We start from the raw sequence: 20,183 nt of genomic DNA on the forward strand, positions 1-20,183 counted from the left end.
ACGGATAAAGTAGCCACAGTTTGGGAAGTGTCTAAAGCATATATAAGAGGGAAGATGATTGCATATGCAACAAAAGTTAAGAAAAGTGATCTAGAATGGGAAAAAACCTTAGATAAAGAAATACGAGAATTGGAGAAGGATTTAGCGAGACAATACTCAAATTATAAATACCAGACTATATGTAAATTAAAATACCAGCTGAATGACATTTATAACAAAAAGGCAGAATATGCCTTATTTAGGCTTAAGACAAAATTTTATGAAGGTGGCGAAAAGACTGGTAGACTATTGGCAAGGCAACTGAAGCAGCACGAGAATTTAAATAATATATCTATGATTAAGAAAGACAGCCAAGTGGTAACCTCATCAAAAGAAATAAATTCAATTTTCAAATCATTTTATCAAGATTTGTATACCTCTGCTGGTGCACTTAATGAGGGGGAGGTGAAGACATTTTTCTCAGGTCTACAATTACCTACTCTGCCTGAAAACAAGACTGGATGCGTCTATAACTGAAGAAGAGGTCAGAGCTGCGATCTCATTAATGAAAGATGGGAAATCGACAGGCTTGGATGCCTTCTCGATTGAGTATTATAAGAAATATATTGATATTTTAGCTCCAGTCTTGCATAAAGTTTATCTTGAGGCACTAGAAATAGGCTCCTTACCGAGTACATTTAATGAGGCACTAATCTCCCTTATTCCTAAAAAGGATAGGGATCTATCGGACCCATCAAATTACCGGCCAGTAAGCCTTTTAGGCGTCGATAGCAAAATTTTGACAAAGGTTTTGGCCTTCCGCTTGGATCAAATATTAATCAGAATCAGAATCAGAATACTTTATTGATCCCTGGGGGAAATTATTTTTTGTTACAGTGCTCCATTTTAAACCAACATTAAGACAAGACAGACAATACACTAACTAAGAATAGTACCAGATATCATCAACGGTGATCAGGTTGGTTTTTATTAGGAATAGGTCTTCGGGTGATAACATTAGAAGACTTCTTCATCTCATACACAAAAGCAAATCTAGTCTAGCCCCAGTTGCGACCTTCTCGCTGGATGCTGAGAAGGCTTTTGACTGGGTAGAATGGGGCTTCCTTATGACAACCCTTGCAAGGTTCGGGTTTGGGCCTGGATTTTGTAATTGGGTTAAAACTGTATATGCAAGTCCAAGAGCAGCAGTTTTGACAAATGGATTGGTGTCAGAGTTTTTTCATCTCACTCGTGGGACCCGGCAGGGGTGTTCTTTGTCCCCGCTGCTTTTCACAATATTTCTGGACCCACTGGCCTTAGCTATTCGAGCTAACAGGGATATCAGAGGTGTTCATGCAGGGGGTATGGAGCACAAGTTATTTCTATATGCTGATGACATCTTAGCAGTATTAACGGATCCCATGCAGTCTCTACCAGCGCTACTCGCATGTGTTGAGTCATTTTCAAGGTTGTCAGGTTATAAGATAAACTGGTACAAATCGGAAGGCATGCCACTATCAGCATCATGTCATTCTAGATGCATTACTCCATTCAATTTTAAGTATTTAGGAATATTATTAAACTCCAAACTGGAGGATATTATGCTTTCAAATATGGAACCTCTCCTCCTAAAGATGAAAACAAATCTGGATAAATGGGGTAAATTGAATCTTACACTATGGGGTAAAATTAATGTAATTAAAATGATGGTGGCCCCACAGTTCAATTATGTTTCCATGATGTTACCTGTAAGAATTCCTTTACACATATTTAGTCAATTTGAGAAGGTAATTAAAGATTTTTTGTGGAATAACAAGAAGCCAAGAGTGAATATAAAGAAAATGTGGGCCTCTAAAGACATTGGGGAATGGCCCTCCCAAATGTGAAGTTGTATAATTTAGCTTTTGAAATGTCAAGACTGGCCAAGCACTGGACAGGTTCGGACTCTGAGCTGAGCTGGATGAAGATCGAACAGGAACTAGTGAGCCCTTTTACACCCTTGGATGTTCTCTCACAGAGCTCAGCAATTAATGGACAAGACTTTCATAATAACCCAGTGCTCGGGTATTCTAAAGCTGTCTGGGTAGAGGTGCACAAGATGTGTGGAGCGTCTCATTTAAGACAACCTTATACCTCGCTATGGAACAACACTGCTGTACAGATTGGGAGAAAATCTGTGTTCTGGGAGGAATGGCTTGACAAAGGCATACACAGGATAAGTGATCTTTACTCAGGGGGAGTGTTTATGTCATTTGCTGAAATAATCCAAAAATATGGTTTGATAAGAGAAAATAATTTTTGGAAATATTTACAAATAAGGGATTGTATTACCGAAGGAAAATTTACTCAAAGCACAAATATGGTGATGGAGTTTTTAGAATTGTCCAGTACAGCACATAGAGCAGCTGTTTTCTACAAACTGTTTAACAATCCAAAAAATATGTGAAATATGTGAAAACTTGAGGATTATATGGCAGAGAGATTTGAGTTGTGCAATTTCTAAAGAAGATTGGTGTAGAATTTTGTCATTCTCTGATACATACACTCAACAAAAATATAAACGCAACACCTTTGTTACTGCTCCCATTCCCCATGGGATGGACGTAGAGACCTCAAATTCATTCCAGATACACAATATAACCATCCCTCCCAAACAGTGGTCACAAATCAGTCCAAATGTGTGGTAGTGGGCACATCTGCTATATTGAGATAATCCATCCCACCTCACAGGTGTGCCACATCAGGATGCTGATCTGACATCATGAGTAGTGCACAGGTGTACCTCAGACTGCCCACAACAAAAGGCCACCCTGGAATGTGCAGTTTTGTCTCACAGCAAAATACCACAGATGCCACAAGCAATGAGGGAGCGTGCAACTGTCACGGTCCGCTGTGACGGACCGAGTGGAGAGTGCGTGGAGGACTCAGGTGCAGACACGAGTGATAAGGAAGTGAACTTAAACAAAAGCGAGCCTTTTATTGTGGCTGATGAATACAAACGAAGCAAAACAGAATAAGGGCAGCACAAGAGCAATAACTAAACAGAAACCTAAACTGGGAATAAACTAAGGTAAGGCTATGACTTGGAATACAATAGACCGGGCATGGAAACACGGAGGGTGGGAACACAGACAACGCGACACAGACTGTACGAAACACAGAGACTAAATACACATGAGGGATGATCAGGGGAAGTGGATGCACACGGGGAACACAGGTGACACTGATAATCATAACAAGACACGGCAGGAGTGAACGTAACACTGATGGGAGATGGGCAAAGTAAAGCAGGAAGTACACAGAGGTTCAAACAGGAGGAGAGAGAGCACGGGGAGAACGCAGACATAACGGGCTGGGGAAAACATAGAATAAAGCACAAAGAGAGACGAGGGCTCATAAATACCCAGAGGGGCACACAGGGGGTAAGAGTCACGAAGGGAAAACACATAAGGAACAACGTAACAGATCAACCCAGGAAGCATGGCCTAAATAAAGAACAAAATACAAAAATACATGAAAACTAAGAATACTGGGCCCACATGGCCCAGGACCATGACAGCAATTGGCATGCTGACAGCAGGAATGTCAACCAGATCTGTCGCCCGTGCATTGAATGTTCATTTCTCAACAATAAGCCGTCTCCACAGGCGTTTCAGAGAATATGGCAGCACATCCAACCAGCCTCACAACCGTAGACCTCGTGTAACCACACCAGCCCAGGACCTCCACATCCAGCAGGTTCACCTCCAAGATCGTCTGAGACCAGCCACCCAGACAGCTGCTGGAACAATTGGTTTGCACAACCAAACAATTTCTGCACAAACTGTCAGAAACCGTCTCAGGGACGCTAAACTGCATGCCCGCCATCCTCATCGGGGTCTTGACCTGACTCCAGCTCATCGCCGTAACAGACTTGTGTGGGCAAATGCTCACATTCGATGGCGTCTGGCACGTTGGAGAGGTGTGCGCTTCACGGATGAATCATGGTTCACATTGTTCAGGGCAGATGGCAGCTGAGAATGTCCCAGTTCTTGCATGGCCAGCATACTCACCGGACATGTCACCCATTGAGCATGTTCGGGATGTGCTTGACCGGCGTATACGACAGCATGTACCAGTTCCCACGAATATCCAACAACCTCGCACAGCCATTGAAGTGGAGTGGACCAACATTCCACAGGCCACAATTGACAATCTGATAGACTCCATGCGACGATGTGTTGCACTGCATGAGGCAAATGGTGGTCACACCAGATACTGACCGGTTCTGGGTCCCCAGACCCCCAATAGCGCAAAAAACTGCACATTCCAGGGTGGCCTTTTGTTGTGGGCAGTCTGAGGTACACCTGTGCACTACTCATGATGTCAGATCAGCATCCTGATGTGGCACACCTGTGAGGTGGGATGGATTATCTCAATATGGCAGATGTGCCCACTACCACACATTTGGACTGATTTGTGACCACTGTTTGGGAGGGATGGTTATATTGTGTATCTGGAATGAATTTGAGGTCTCTACGTCCATCCCATGGGGAATGGGAGCAGTAACAAAGGTGTTGCGTTTATATTTTTGTTGAGTGTATATAAGAGAGGCCAGGGGTAAATTTACTCAGTACAAATTAATACACAGATGGTACTTCACTCCGTCCAAACTTTATAGAATGGGAATCAGTCCCAGTAATATATGCTGGAAATGTAGTTCAGATCCAGGGACGTTTATGCATGCTATTTGGGAATGTGGGAAAGTTTATCCCTTTTGGCAAAAAGTATTGGACAAAATAGGAAGGTGGATTGGTTTGATAATACCCTTGTCACCAAGACTGTGCTTATTAGGGGATCGGTCAGTGTTACCTGGGGTTTCAAAATATGACTTTGTGGTTATAAAGGTGGGGGTGATTGTAGTGGCCCGAGTTATTCTGAGTGTATGGAGGGAACAATCTCTTCCAGAATATAATAGGTGGAAAGAAAATATGCTGAAAATGGTGTCGTATGAAAAATTCTTGGGTAGGATTAATGATGACAGGGAGGGTTTTGACAAAACATGGGGACGTGTTTTCGGCTGAGATGGCTGGAATTTATTTGGCCAGGGCAATTATCTTTAGTTAAATTTTATGCTTGCTGCGTTGTATGTTTGTGTAGGCACTCAGTAACGGAATAACTTAAGAATTTGATTTTATTGTCCTTTTTTTGTGTGTACTGATAGTTAGTGAGTATTGAAGATAGACCCAAAATGCAAAGGTGAATTAACCATGGAATTGGAAGCTGTCTTTTCTTTCTTCTTTTTTTTCTTTTTTTTTCTGTTGTTGTTTTGCTTTTGTTTTCATGTGGTTAAATGTTAAAAACAAATAGACTTCAATTACGAAACAAAAAAAAAAAAGAATTGCTGCCTGGAGGCCAAAAAGTCCGCAACAGAGTTTCTTTCCCAAGTGGACCATTACTTGACGGTGATATTTTGTTTTTGTTTTTTACAGACACTTATTAGTATTTTTTATTTTGAGTTTTTACAACCACAACAGACAAGACTGGGGAAGGAAAAAAAGAAGAAAAAAGAGAGAGAAGTGGGAGAGAATGCTAACAGAAGGAGAAAATCTGCTTCAACACATGCTGAACAAAACCCAACACAGCAGGGAATTCACGGCAACAACAAACATATGCATAAGTAACTGAACATAATAAAGATAAAATTTTACTGAGCAGCACACATTATTAACAAAACATGACATGTTTAGAGGCACCAGCCGACCAAGACAGTGCAAATTTGTGAGTATCTGTTTGTACACCACTGTGGATGACGGTGCTTGTGTTCATAAGGTTTCTCCATTTAAGTATCTAACAGTGAGTGTGGAGGGCCACAGGCCTGTCCCCCAGGACATGAAGCATGCATGGAGGAGACCTGGGCCCCAGACATCCAAAGGCCCCCCCAGAGCACAAGAGCCCGACAGAGCCAGGGGGGCCAGACCCCGCCAAGCAGCCACAGGATGAATAGCAGTGTTTGATTTACTAACCACATGCCATTCGTGGATGACTGATTTGTTACCTCAAATTACCTTTATTCTCAGCTTTGACTTCAGGCACTCCTCCAGATTCTGCTGCTGTGTTGTTACATGGGTCCCCCATATTATCTGCTCCTCATCTTTACAAATGGTTGACATGGAAGTAAAAAAACAAAACAAAACAAAAAACACATTTCAAGTGTAAGTAGAGATATGAAATGGAAATGTGCTGTAAATGTAGCTGAAAACAGGCTAGAAATAATAAATTCATGAACTAGTTTTTCAGCATCTGAGACAGGATATTTCTAATTTTAGAGATGCAACATCTCTAAAATTAGAAATATCCTGTCTCAGATGGAAGAAAGCTGTCCAACATATTTGTTTAATATTTGCATTGAAGGACACATCCTCTGATTAAGTCTATTCCCCACTGCTGTGTAATCAATTATTGTAAATTTAAATGGTATCAGGAAATGATCAGACAAGAGAGGGTTCTCATGAAATACTTTTAAATGTTCAGTTTCTATGCCATGTGTTAAAAGAAAATGTAGAGTGTGATTAAGGTGGTGGGTGGGTTCTTTTACATTTTGAGAGAAGCCAATTGAGTTTAATATCAGATTAAATGCCATGTTGAGACTGTCATTTTTAGCATTTACATGAATGTTAAAATCATCCACAATAATTATTTTATTTGAGCTGAGCACTAAATCAAATAAAAAGTCTGAGAAATCAGACAGAAACTCTTTGTAAGGCTCAGGTGGATGATAGATGATAACAAATAACACTGGCTTTTGAGTTTTACAGCTAGGGTTGACAAGGCTAAGCATCAAGCTTTCAAATGAATTAAAAGTCTGTCTTGGTTTTTGGTTGATTGATAGGCTGGTGTGAAAAATTGCTGCCACACCGCCCCCTCGGCCTGTGCATCGAGATTTCTGATGATTAGAATAACTCGGAGGTTTTGATTCATTTAAACTAACATAATTATCCTGCTGTTACCAGATTTCTGTAAGGCAGAATAAATTGATTTGTTGATCAATTATTAAATCATGTACTAACAGAGACTTGGAGGAGAGAGACCTAATATTTAATAATCCACATTTCATTGTTTTACTCCTTGGGGGGATAACAGGAGGAGAGAAGCTGCAGAGAGGCGTGTAAGACTGCAACTCTGCTTCCTCGTCCCAAATCTGGATAGTCACATTTTGGGGGGTTTAATAAATTTGTGAGGTTTTAGTGACCTCCAAATGACTTAACTGGGTGTCATTACTGCAGACGTGAATTATAATTTTACTGAATTTACATTTACCCTTAGCCAGCAGTTTTAAATTTCCATCAATATCACCTGCTCTGGCCCCTAAATGACAATTGACTATGGTTGCTGGTGTCTCTAGCTTCACATGTCTCAGAAGAAATTCGTCAGTTAGCAGTGACCGGGGCCTACGCTACCTTCGGCTTCACCAGCTACAGGGGCCTGGCAAGCTACAGGTGTATCAAGGGTGCGAAGCCGCGTCTCCAATTCAGTAATTCTGGCCTCCAGAGCTGCAAATATGATACATTTATTACCTGTATCCTTAGTGCTAAAGGAGGCCGAGGAGTAACTAAACATCTGACAAAACGAGGAGGAATGTCATGGTGGGCTGTGTGGCAGGCAGCCAGGCAGGAAAAAGCACCCAAAATACAGGATTCTCGGAGACAGGACTTAAACTCAAAGAGCAGCTTTTATTTCTGGAAAAAATTTCACAAAATAAAACTTGGAAAAAAACAATACAAAAACTCTGAACAGGAGCGCTAGTACACTGGACCACAAAAAACACACAGCATGAAGAGGGCACGACGCAAAAGACAGCACAGAAAACACAGGGCTTACATACACAGGGGAGTAATCAGGGAATAAAAAACAGGAGGGAGACACAGCTGGGAGAAATTAGGCTAACGAGACAAGGGAGAAGTAAAACTGAACACACTGACATGAAAGATGAACTTTCAAAGTAAAACAGGAAGCCAGAAACAATTCACAAAGACACGGACTAAGAAACATGGACTTTACACAGAGGGACACAAGAAGACTAAGCACAGAACTAAACCTATACTAAACATGAGGACAAGAGAACAAAACCTAAACCAGAATAATAACAATAATCAACACAGGATAGGGACAGGTGAAGAGGCCAATGCTGCTAGCAAGTCGGCTACAAGCTAAGCTAAGCTAGCAAAACAGTAAAGACACAGTGAGTGAATACTTTGTCAATAAATGTGGGAGTGAGTACACAGAAAGTATGCTTCGAATGTAGCACGTGAAGGTTTTACTATAAAAAAGAAGTTATCTAAAAGTCTTTAATTAAATTGCTATGCTGATAACCTACTCAAACACACCACTGTGTGTTGGAACAGGAACACGACGTGATACTCTACCGCAGAAAGAGCGAGAACACTTCATAAAGTGTTCTCACTTTAAGTAGAAAAACAGCCCTCTGGCTGCGCTTGAACTTGTGTGTTCTATGTACTTAAAGCATAAGATGAAACGTTCCTGTGAAACGACAGATCATCTCAACTTTATCTGCACATACCTGTTCACTCTGCCAGCTGTTTAATGCCTGCTGCTGATTTAGGAAATACTTCTTGCAGTCACAGCTATTGCCATATGTTGGCCTTCAGATAAAATGTAGGTTTTTGGCGTTTCCATATTGGCTTCATTTTACAACCAATGTCCATGTTTTATGCTGTCTACAGTGGTGATCAAGACAGTTAACAGTGAGTCTACAAAAATTGCTCACATCAAATAAAACACTAAAATTATGTTGAGGCTCATTTTATTCTGACAAACTGATGTTTTAATCCTCTGAGAAATAAAATGACATCTTCAGTGGACTAAAATATTTACACCACAAAGTCAAACTGATGGGCACTCTGACGCCACCTATTGGTGAGGAGTGATAACCATTTTACCATCCTCTACAACGGCTAACATAAAGGCTTTAAACTAACCCTCTACAGACAGAAATAATCAGACAGCATGTAGGTTCATATACAGCTAGTACAGAACTTTACCGTGAGATCAGAAATATTTACCTGCAGTCTTCAGAAGCTCTTTTTGCAGTTTCTGGACCGCTGGTCTTTTTCTTCTTCTGTTGAAAGAAGACACTCAAACTGCTTCCTTTTATAAAGGAACCCCACCCCACCCCCACACACATCGACCACGTGATTTACAGTAAATCCCCGTACTTCTCAGCAGCACTGTTCACTTTCACTTTCAGTGTGTGTGTGAGACACGTGGTGTGTGTGTGTGTGTGTGTGTGTGTGTGTGTGTGTGTGTGTGTGTGAGAGAGAGAGAGAGAGAGAGAGAGAGAGAGAGAGAGAGAGAAAGAGAGAGAGAGAGAGATTTTGTAGATTTGCAGTTTTCTCCTCACTCTCTGACTCAACTTCATAGGACAGTTTTGCTGTTTAACGTTTTAACTGCTACCACAGGACAATGGGTAAGTCAGGCATTTTTGTGTATTTTTTTCCACTTTTCAGTTGAATTTGTCATAAACTGCAGATTAACTTCTTCTGCTGACGCTGGCAATTCTGGGACCATCAGCAGTGGTAGTTAAACTTCCAGTATTTATTTATCTGTAGTACACCACAGACATTTCAACTCAAACAAGTGAAAATAATTTCATGATAAATTTATGGAAATATTTAATGTAATTAGGTTGATTGTGTCACGGTCCTGGGTCGGTGACCCAGTGTTTTTGGTTTTTGTACTTTTACTTTTGATACTTTTATGTATTATGACTCTTTGTGTTTTGGTTTCCCAGTGCACCCTCTGTTTGGTGTCATCCCTGCCTGTGTATCCCCTCTAGTGTAGTCAGGTCTCTGTTTTAAGCCTGCGTCTCTTATTCTATGTCTTTGCGCTTATTTGTGTGTGTGTGTGTGTTTCCTGTTTTACTTTGAAGGTCCGTGTCTGATCTCAGTGTGTTCAAATTACATTTCCCCTGTCCCGTTATGTCTGATTACTCCATATACTGTGTATTTAAGCCTTGTGTCTGCCTCTGTTAGTTGCTGGTTTGTCTGCGTAATCACCGTCCGTCATTCTGTGTTCACACTCTGCGTCATTCTGCATCATTTTCTGTGTCTCCCTGCATCTCTCTGCATCTCTGTTTTCAGGTTTGTTTTTACTTAGTTTTCCCAGTTTAGGTTCTCTCTGTTCTGTTTTCGCCACCCTCGCCTTTGTTGTATGTGCATGCTCCATAAATAAAGCTTCCTCACCTCAGTTGTGCTGCATCTTGGGTCCTTTAATAATTCCACAAGGTTTGCCTGGCTAACCGTGACAGACTGTTTCTTTATAAATGTCACAACGTACAAGGTGGACTCACGCGCTGGACTCCGGGGATGATGCACACAAGAGAATTTATTAAAGAACAATGTCCAATGAGTGTATATACACAGATATGGGGCAGTGCTATTTACAAGGGTGCGGGGCAGTGCTATGTACAAAAGGTGAGGGGGGGCAGGGCTCCGGGGAAAATCCAGGGGAACACGCTCGTCTCTCTCAACACAATCCAAACACGAATCCACTCGCACACCAGGGAAACAGTCCAGGGAATCTGTACACAAAGAGACGCTTGTTAGATGCTAAACACACACTGCACGGGAAAATACTTGCTAGGACATTCGACTTTCACTGACGCGATTCTCACAACGATCCAGCGAAGAACAGCCGTTGCTTCCCATCTTATATACCACACTGATGAGGCACAGGTGTTTCTTCCTCCGAGGGTGTGGGCCAAGGGCGTGAACCCATAATGAGTTCAGCCCTGGCGAAAGAGAGGAAGAGAGAGAGAGAGAGAGAGGACTAGAGAGAAAGAGGGAGAGACAGCTGATCAGCGACCAGCTGAACCCCCAGGCCGTGACAATAAACAGCAATCAGGTCCATTCATGTTGAAAGACTTTATTGTAGTGTCTTTACCTTACTATACAAAGTGTCATGACGCAACCACTGTTGTAATTTGGGGGCTATGTAAATTAAGAATGCATTGAATTGAACTGAATCGTTTGACCATCTGACTTTTTCCTCTTTAGGGGGTGGTTCTTCTTCTTCTTCTTCTTTTGGTAAGTGACACACAGCAGACTGAAGTGATGTTTTCTCAGTCTGAATGTTATACATACAGCGTTTCTTTTATTTTGCAAACAATCAAACAAATGGAATTCAGACTATTTGTTTCATTTGTCTTTAATTAGGATGGTTTACATAAGTAAATGAGCTTTGTTTTGTTTTGTTTTTGTACCACTGATGCTGAAATGTGCAGATCTGTGCTTTTTGAACCTCTGAGCTTGACTTTATTTATTCTGGCATGTGTTTCATGAACATCAACCCTTAACATAGACTTGTCTTGAATGTGTTTCATGTACGTTGACTAAATGTTTTTCTCTGTCCTAAAGAGCCCCCACCCTCTCCCAGTGAGTTGCACGATTTGTGAACATTATTCACATAAAATACCATCATTGTTCTGACTGCATGATGATAATGATTTTGTCTCTTATTTCTTTCATCTTCTCTTCAGCTCTGGTTGAACCGTGGAGGACAGTTTCCTGGGGGTGAGTTTCCTTTCACACATATCTGAACACATTATTAGTGAGCAACTGGAACCAGCTGAGGATCAGTTAATTAAGTGTGCCTATGCCAAAAGACACACTTATTACTATTCGTCAGATTTATTATTATTAAGTGTGCCTATGCCAAGAGGCACACTTATTACTATTCCTCGGATTCATTATTAAGTGTGCCTATGCCAAGAGGCACACTTATTATTATTCGTCGGATTTATTAAGTGTGCCTATGCCAAGAGGCACACTTATTACTATTCGTCGGATTTATTATTATTAAGTGTGCCTATGCCAAGAGGCACACTTATTACTATTCGTCTGATTTATTATTAAGTGTGCCTATGCCAAGAGGCACAGTTGTTACTATTCGTTGGATTTATTGTGTGGATGCCCTCAAGGCATCCACACTATTGAGATCCTGTTTCTCTTTATTCTTTATTCCACTATATTATTGTGTGGATGCCCTCAATGGGCATCCACACTATTGAGTTCCTGTTTCTCTTTATTCTTTATTGTGTGGATGCCCTCAATGGGCATCCACACTATTGAGTTCCTGTTTCTCTTTATTAAGTGTGCCTATGCCAAATGGCACACTTATTACTGTTTCTCGGATTTATTATTATTATTATTATTATTAAGTGTGCCTATGCCAAAAGGCACACTTATTACTATTGCTCGGATTTATTATTATTATTATTGTGTGGATGCCTCAAAGGGCATCCACACTATTGAGATCCTGTTTCTCTTTATTGTGTGGATGCCTTAGGCATCCACACTATTGAGTTCCTGTTTCTCTTTATTCTTTATTCCACTATTTACTAGTTTAAAATATTACATTTTTTTCCTTTAATTTGTCCCATTGAAATGAATGGGAAACTTCCACAATTCTGCTAAAACTTTCTTGTCTTTGAAACTTAACTACTGCCTCATACTTTCACCTAGAAACTCCATTCAAACTTTAAAACGTTCTCAAATTATTGGGCTATTCCTGTGTGATTCAGCTTTTTCAGATCTTCTACCGTTTTCATCTTATCTCTCTTTAAGTCTTCAGTGGCAAAATTGTGATTTTTCAGAAAATACATGCGTTGCTATGGTTGCTATGCAATTAACTCAGAGGGGACAGTGAAACTGTTTGAATTTTCTCTTCATGTCCAAACAACTTCTTGCTACTCGCTCAATTTCCACTCAAGCACCACAAATTATACATCAAAACGTAGGTATTTTTGCTGGCTTTCAGAAAATGCCCCTATCATTGTTGTGGGACTCATAGATATTTTGCAAATCTCCTCAGAGTAACACAAAGTGTGAAAACTCTCCATATAAACTCAATGGAGAGTTTGTTCAAAATCACCGCTGGATTTCTGTAATGAGAGGCATTTTCAAATTGTCATATCTCCTTAACGAAGCAAAGTTAAGACATAAGGCTTGTCCCTGTATATCTTCAGACACTCCTGATGCTCACAATTCAAGAATTATTTTCTCACCTATTACCGTTCTGAGATGAGTTAGACTTGATTGAGGGGTGGAAATTTGTCCCTCGCTCAGATTTCATCAGATTTCAAATTCTGGAAATGAGGCACTTTTTTCTCTCATCATATCTTTTCGATGGATTTCCACAGAGCCCTGAAAATTTCCATGACTGTTCACCAAAGCCTGCTGTTTCTTACGGTGAAAGAATGATTTTGATGCTCCATATAGATTTAGAGTTACCAAAGGTTGTTTGAGAGCAAGTCAAGGCAGTTTTTGCTTCGCCTCTACACAGTTACAGTGTATTACAAGTCATATAGCTTTAATAATTTATATTTTATCTCTGAATTAAGAAGACCTGAAGATTCCCCCATCTCTTCTGAACAAAACCATGTCTGAATGACCGTTCTAGCCTCTACGGTTAGGAAATTATGGCCATTTGTTCGAGGGGAATCCTGAATGTCAGAAATACACTGAAGAAAACTCACACCTCTCTCTGTCTCTGTGTGTGTAAGGGCTGACTACAGCAGGTGCAGCTAATTTAACTGACCTACATATACCAAGCCCAGACTCTCAACAGCTCCTGTTCCCTTTACTGTCTGTGTATGTGTGTCTGTGTATCAATATTTCTCCTATGTTTAGGTATTACTCCTCAATCATAGTATTTCTGCTAAAGCAAAGTACTTCTACTACATCTTAGTACTTTTGCCAAATCATAGTATTTCTGCTAAATCATAGTATTTTTGCTAAATCATAGTATTTTTGCAAAAATCATGGTATTTGTGCAAAATCATGGTTTTGGGGCCAAATCATAATATTTCTGTTATTTTATAATATATGTGCTGAATATATTATATGTGCCAAATCACAGTATTTATACCAAATTATAGTGTTTATGCCAAATTACAGTATTTCTGCTAAAAAGCAGAAATAGTCCTTTTTAGCAGGAATTTCTGCCAAAAGATAGTATTTATGTTAAAACATAGTATTTCTGCTAAATCAGAGTATTCCTGCCAAATCATAGTATTTGTACTGAAACATAGTACTTCTGCCCAATCATATTATTTGTACTAAATGATAGTACTTGTGCCAAATCATAGTATTTGTGCCAAAGCATCGTATTTGTATGGAGTCATAGTATTTCTTCTAAATCATACTATTTCAATCAAATCTCAGTAGTTGTTGTTAAAACGCAGTATTATTGCAAAATCATAGTATTTGTACCCATTCATAGTATTTCTGCTAAATCATAGCATTTGTGCCAAATCATGGTATTTGTGCAAAGACATAGTATGTCTGCAAAACCATAGTTTATCCCTTATGTTATAGTATTTCTACTAAGGCATAGTATTTCTGCCAAATCATAGTATTTGTACTAAATCATAGTACTTGTGCCAAATCATAGTATTTGTTGCACATCATAGTATTGGAACCAAAACATAGTATTTGTCCCAAAGCATCGTATTTGTATGGAGTAATAGTATTTCTTTTAAATCATGTCTGCAAAACCATAGTATATCTCTTATGTTATAGTATTACTACTAAGGCATAGTATTTCTGCCAAATCATAGTATGTTTGCCAAATCGCAGTATTTATACCAAATCACAGTATTTGTGGTAAAACATAGTATTTCTGCCATATTGTGGTATTTGTGCAAGAACATTGAACTGTTATGTTATAGTATTACTACTAAGTCATAGTATTTCTGCATTGTTATAGTATTTGTACTAAAACGTAGTATCTCTGCCAAGTCATAGAATTACTGCAATTTCATAGTTTTTTTTAGGAAATCTGTTATGTTATAGTATTACTACTAAGTCATAGTATTTCTGCCAAATCACAGTATTTGTGCCAAAGCATCGTATTTGTATGGAGTCATAGTATTTCTTCTAAATCATAGTATTTCAATCAAATCTCAGTAGTTGTTGTTAAAACGCAGTATTATTGCCAAATCATAGTATTTGTACCCAATCATAGTATTTCTGCTAAATCATAGCATTTGTGCCAAATCATGGTATTTGTGCAAAATCATAGTATGTCTGCAAAACCATAGTATATCTTTTATGTCATAGTATTACTACTAAGTCATAGTATTTCTGCCAAATCATAGTATTTGTACTAAATCATAGTACTTGTGCCAAATCATAGTATTTGTTGCACATCATAGTATTAGAACCAAAACATAGTATTTGTCCCAAAGTATCGTATTTGTATGGAGTAATAGTATTTCTTCTAAATCATAGTATTTCAATTAAATCTCAGTAGTTGTGTTAAAATGCAGTATTATTGCCAAATCATAGTATTTGTACCCAATCATAGTATTTTTGCCAAATCGTGGTATTTGTGCCCAAATAATAATTCTGTTATGTTATAGTATTACTACTAAGTTGTAGCATATCTGTTATGTTATAGTGTATCTGCGGAATATAGTATGTGTGCCAAATCATAGTATTTATACCAAATCACAGTATTTGTGCTAAAACATAGTATTTCTGCCATATTGTGGTATTTGTGCAAGAACATTGAACTGTTATGTTATAGTATTACTACTAAGTCATAGTATTTCTGCGTTGTTATAGTATTTGTGCTAAAACGTAGTATCTCTGCCAAGTCATAGAATTACTGCAATTTAATAGTTTTTTTTAGGAAATCTGTTATGTTATAGTATTACTACTCAGTCATAGTATTTCTGCCAAATCATAGTATTCGTGTGAATTTGTATACTGTAATATCACTGTATTATGTAGTGGCTAAGTAGGGGCTGTTTACTAAGTGCATCAGTGTAAATAGGTCATCTCTTGTGTTGGAGTGCCCTCTTGTGGCGCCTTTTGGGTAGTGCCTTAGTAAACGGGAACCCTGTAAAAAGTGGCATCAGACTGATTTGTAGTGGAGGAATTTGTTACCAGTTTTCTTAATCTTTAATCTGTATGCATGTTGTAATGCATACCCTGTTCTTAATCATAGAAACCACACCATATCACCTCTCCACATCCTCCTACTGTATGCCATACCTCCCTGTACCATCCATCTGACCGCAATAAACTCCACCTGTGGTAATCTAATCCCTGGATGTCAGCCTCTCCTTCTGACCAAGGATAGTTATAGTATTTGAGCCAAATCATAGTATTTGTGCTAAAACATAGTATTTCTTCCAAATCATAGTATTTGTGCCAAAGTATAGTATTTCTTCCAAATCATAGTATAACTGCACAATAAAGGTTCTTGAGCCACATCAGTGTTTGTGCCAAATCTTAGTATTTCTTCTAAATCCTAGTAATTCTGCTCAATGATAGAATTTCTGCTATGCTTTAGTACTTTTTTCCTAGATTGTAGTACTTCTGCTAAGTCAAAGTATCATAGTATTTCTACCAAGTCCCAATGTTTCTGCTAAATCATAAATAATGTTTTAGTACAAATTGTATGATTTGGTGGAACTTTCTGTGTTCCAGCACAAATGCTATGATTTGGCAGGAAAAAAATATTATTTAGTATAAATACTAAGTTTTAGCAGAAATGCTATGTTTAAACTTTAAAAAATTCTGCTATTTCTGCTGATGTGTGTTATGACTTTTGACCATTGAAATGAATGGAACACATTATCAATGTGGTCACTGATTTTGCATGATGGGCTGAGCTGTGCTTTACCTCAGTGAGATAAGCATCCGTTCTCAGACTGGGAGGCCTGGGTTCAAATCCAGCTTATGGCAACATTTCTTTCACTTAACAGTTAAACTTTTTTTAAACTCTTTTCAACACAAATTTCATTTTATTCACCCCTTTTCAGCAAAATTTTCAGTTTTTTTAACCCCTTTTCAGCACAAATCCAAACTTTATCAGCTCTTTTTCAGCAAAAACCTCTTTTCAGCAGAATTCTGCTCATTCAACTCTTTTCAGCAAAATTTTCAGTTTTTTCTGCTGTTTTCAGAAAAAAACTCTTTTCAGCAGAATTCTGCTCATTCACCTCTTTTCAGCAGAAATTCTGCTGATGGAACTCTTTTCAGCAGAATTTTCACCCCTTTTTTTTGCCCAAATTCTGCTAGCACAATTGTCAATCTCTCCACCTTTTCTTTGTGAGAAAGTGTTTGGCTCAGTGAGCTAAATAGCTGCCCTTTGATCAGGAGGGCCAGGTTCGAATCCTGCTCAGGGCATCTTTTTTTTTTTTTTTTTTGTTTCAACTTTTTCAGATTTTTTCAGCAGATATCTTCAGCCGTTAAGGCATCCACACTGCATTTTCGCAGGAAATGCAAATTTTTCTAGTTATTATTGTGTGGATGCCTTAATAGGCATCCACACTATTGAGTTCCTGTTTCTCTTTATTCTTTATTATTCCGGGTGTTTCCGTACACTTTTCGCCGTGGATCTACTTCCACAATTTTTGTGCTATTTTCACCGTTCAAACTCTAAACTGTTCTGCTCTTTCTGCTTATGCCGGCTATGACTTTTGGTGTTTATTACTATTATACTTTTTAAAATATTACACTTTTTTCCTTTAATTTGTCCCATTGAAATGAATGGGAAACTTCCACAATTCTGCTAAAACTTTCTTGTCTTTGAAACTTAACTACTGCCTCATACTTTCACCTAGAAACTCCATTCAAACTTTAAAACGTTCTCAAATGATTGGGCTATTCCTGTGTGATTCAGCTTTTTCAGATCTTCTACTGTTTTCATCTTATCTCTCTTTAAGTCTTCAGTTGCAAAATTGTGATTTTTCAGAAAATACATGCGTTGCTATGGTTGCTATGCAATTAACTCAGAGGGGACAGTGAAACTGTTTGAATTTTCTCTTCATGTCCAAACAACTTCTTGCTACTCGCTCAATTTCCACTCAAGCCCCACAGATTATACACCAAAACGTAGGTATTTTTGCTGGCTTTCAGAAAATGTCCCTATCATTGTTGTGGGACTCATAGTTATTTTGCAAATCTCCTCAGAGTAACACAAAGTCAGAAAACTCTCCATATAAACTCAATGGAGAGTTTGTTCAAAATCACCGCTGGTTTTCTCTAATGAGAGGCATTTTCAAATTGTCATATCTTCTTAACGAAGCGAAGTTAAGACATGAGGCTTGTCCCGGTATATCTTCAGACACTCCTGATGCTCACAATTCAAGAATTATTTTCTCACCTATTACCGTTCTGAGATGAGTTAGACTTGTTTGAGGGTAGGAAATTTGTCCCTCGCTCAGATTTCATCAGATTTCAAATTCTGGAAATGAGTCACTTTTTTCTCTCATCATATCTTTTTGATGGATTTCCACAGAGCCCTGAAAATTTCCATGACTGTACACCAAAGCCTGCTGTTTCTTACGGTGAAAGAATGATTTTGATGCTCCATATAGATTTAGAGTTACCAAAGGTTGTTTGAGAGCAAGTCAAGGCAGTTTTTGCTTCGCCTCTACTCAGTTAGTGTATTACAAGTCATATATCTTTAATAATTTATATTTTATCTCTGAATTATGAAGACCTGAAGATTCCCCCATCTCTTCTGAACAAAACAATGTCTGAATGACCGTTCTAGCCTCTACGGTTAGGAAATTATGGCCATTTGTTCGAGGGGAATCCTGAATGTCAGAAATACACTGAAGAAAACTCACACCTCTCTCTGTGTCTGCGTGTGTAAGGGCTGACTACAGCAGGTGCAGCTAATTTAACTGACCTACATATACCAAGCCCAGACTCTCAACAGCTCCTGTTCCCTTTACTGTCTGTGTATGTGTGTCTGTGTATCAATATTTCTCCTATGTTTAGGTATTACTCCTCAATCATAGTATTTCTGCTAAAGCAAAGTACTTCTACTACATCTTAGTACTTCTGCTAAATCATAGTATTTTTTTGAAAAATCATAGTATATTTGCCAAATCATGGTATTTGTGCAAAATCATGGTTTTGGGGCCAAATCATAATATTTCTGTTATGTTATAGTATATGTGCTGAATATATTATATGTGCCAAATCACAGTATTTATACCAAATTATAGTATTTATGCCAAATTACAGTATCTCTGCTAAAAAGCAGAAATAGTCCTTTTTAGCAGGAATTTCTGCCAAAAGATAGTATTTATGTTAAAACATAGTATTTCTGCTAAATCAGAGTATTCCTGCCAAATCATAGTATTTGTACTGAAACATAGTACTTCTGCCCAATCACATTATTTGTACTAAATGATAGTACTTGTGCCAAATCATAGTATTTGTGCCAAAGCATCGTATTTGTATGGAGTCATAGTATTTCTTCTAAATCATAGTATTTCAATCAAATCTCAGTAGTTGTTGTTAAAACGCAGTATTATTGCAAAATCATAGTATTTGTACCCATTCATAGTATTTCTAGTAAATCATAGCATTTGTGCCAAATCATGGTATTTGTGCAAAAACATAGTATGTCTGCAAAACCATAGTATATCCCTTATGTTATAGTATTACTACTAAGGCATAGTATTTCTGCCAAATCATAGTATTTGTACTAAATCATAGTACTTGTGCCAAATCATAGTATTTGTTGCACATCATAGTATTGGAACCAAAACATAGTATTTGTCCCAAAGCATCGTATTTGTATGGAGTAATAGTATTTCTTCAAAATCATAGTATTTCAATCAAATCTCAGTAGTTGTGTTAAAATGCAGTATTATTGCCAAATCATAGTATTTGTACCCAATCATAGTATTTTTGCCAAGTCATTGTATTTGTGCCAAATCATAGTATTTTTGCCAAATTGTGGTATTTGTGCCCAATTAATAATTCTGTTATGTTATAGTATTACTACTAAGTTGTAGAATATCTGTTATGTTATAGTGTATCTGCGGAATATAGTATTTGTGCCAAATCGTAGTATTTATACCAAATCACAGTATTTGTGCTAAAACATAGTATTTCTGCCATATTGTGGCATTTGTGCAAGAACATTGAACTGTTATGTTATAGTATTACTACTAAGTCATAGTATTTCTGCGTTGTTATAGTATTTGTACTAAAACGTAGTATCTCTGCCAAGTCATAGAATTACTGCAATTTCATACTTTTTTTTAGGAAATATGTTATGTTATAGTATTACTACTAAGTCATAGTATTTCTGCCAAATCATAGTATTTGTGCCAAAGCATCGTATTTGTATGGAGTCATAGTATTTCAATCAAATCTCAGTAGTTGTTGTTA

At 38.3% G+C, this 20,183-nt stretch overlaps 2 protein-coding genes across 4 annotated transcripts in view; one reads left to right on the top strand and one right to left on the bottom strand.

The window, feature by feature from the left end:
• LOC143412735 (interferon-induced very large GTPase 1-like) overlaps positions 1-9,110 on the bottom strand; it is a 69,736-nt gene extending 60,626 nt beyond the window's left edge. The window contains exons 1-2 of one of the 3 annotated variants that reach the window (XM_076874500.1): positions 9,042-9,110; positions 6,027-6,112 (exon numbers count right to left, since the gene is read on the bottom strand). In XM_076874500.1, coding sequence (XP_076730615.1) covers positions 6,027-6,096 — 70 coding nt within the window. In that variant the 5' untranslated portion in view covers positions 6,097-6,112; positions 9,042-9,110. The other 2 variants (XM_076874501.1, XM_076874502.1) reach the window with 2 other exon arrangements.
• Positions 9,111-9,336: 226 nt separating this feature from the next.
• The window catches only part of LOC143412736 (interferon-induced protein 44-like), a 32,276-nt gene continuing 21,429 nt past the window's right edge, over positions 9,337-20,183 (top strand). Inside the window, exons 1-4 of the mRNA XM_076874503.1 lie at positions 9,337-9,445; positions 11,034-11,063; positions 11,394-11,411; positions 11,516-11,549. Coding sequence (XP_076730618.1) covers positions 9,442-9,445; positions 11,034-11,063; positions 11,394-11,411; positions 11,516-11,549 — 86 coding nt within the window. The 5' untranslated portion in view covers positions 9,337-9,441. The remainder of the gene's footprint in view (positions 9,446-11,033; positions 11,064-11,393; positions 11,412-11,515; positions 11,550-20,183) is intronic.

Source organism: Maylandia zebra, linkage group LG15 (assembly GCF_041146795.1).
Source record: "Maylandia zebra isolate NMK-2024a linkage group LG15, Mzebra_GT3a, whole genome shotgun sequence".
Lineage (NCBI taxonomy): Eukaryota > Metazoa > Chordata > Actinopteri > Cichliformes > Cichlidae > Maylandia > Maylandia zebra.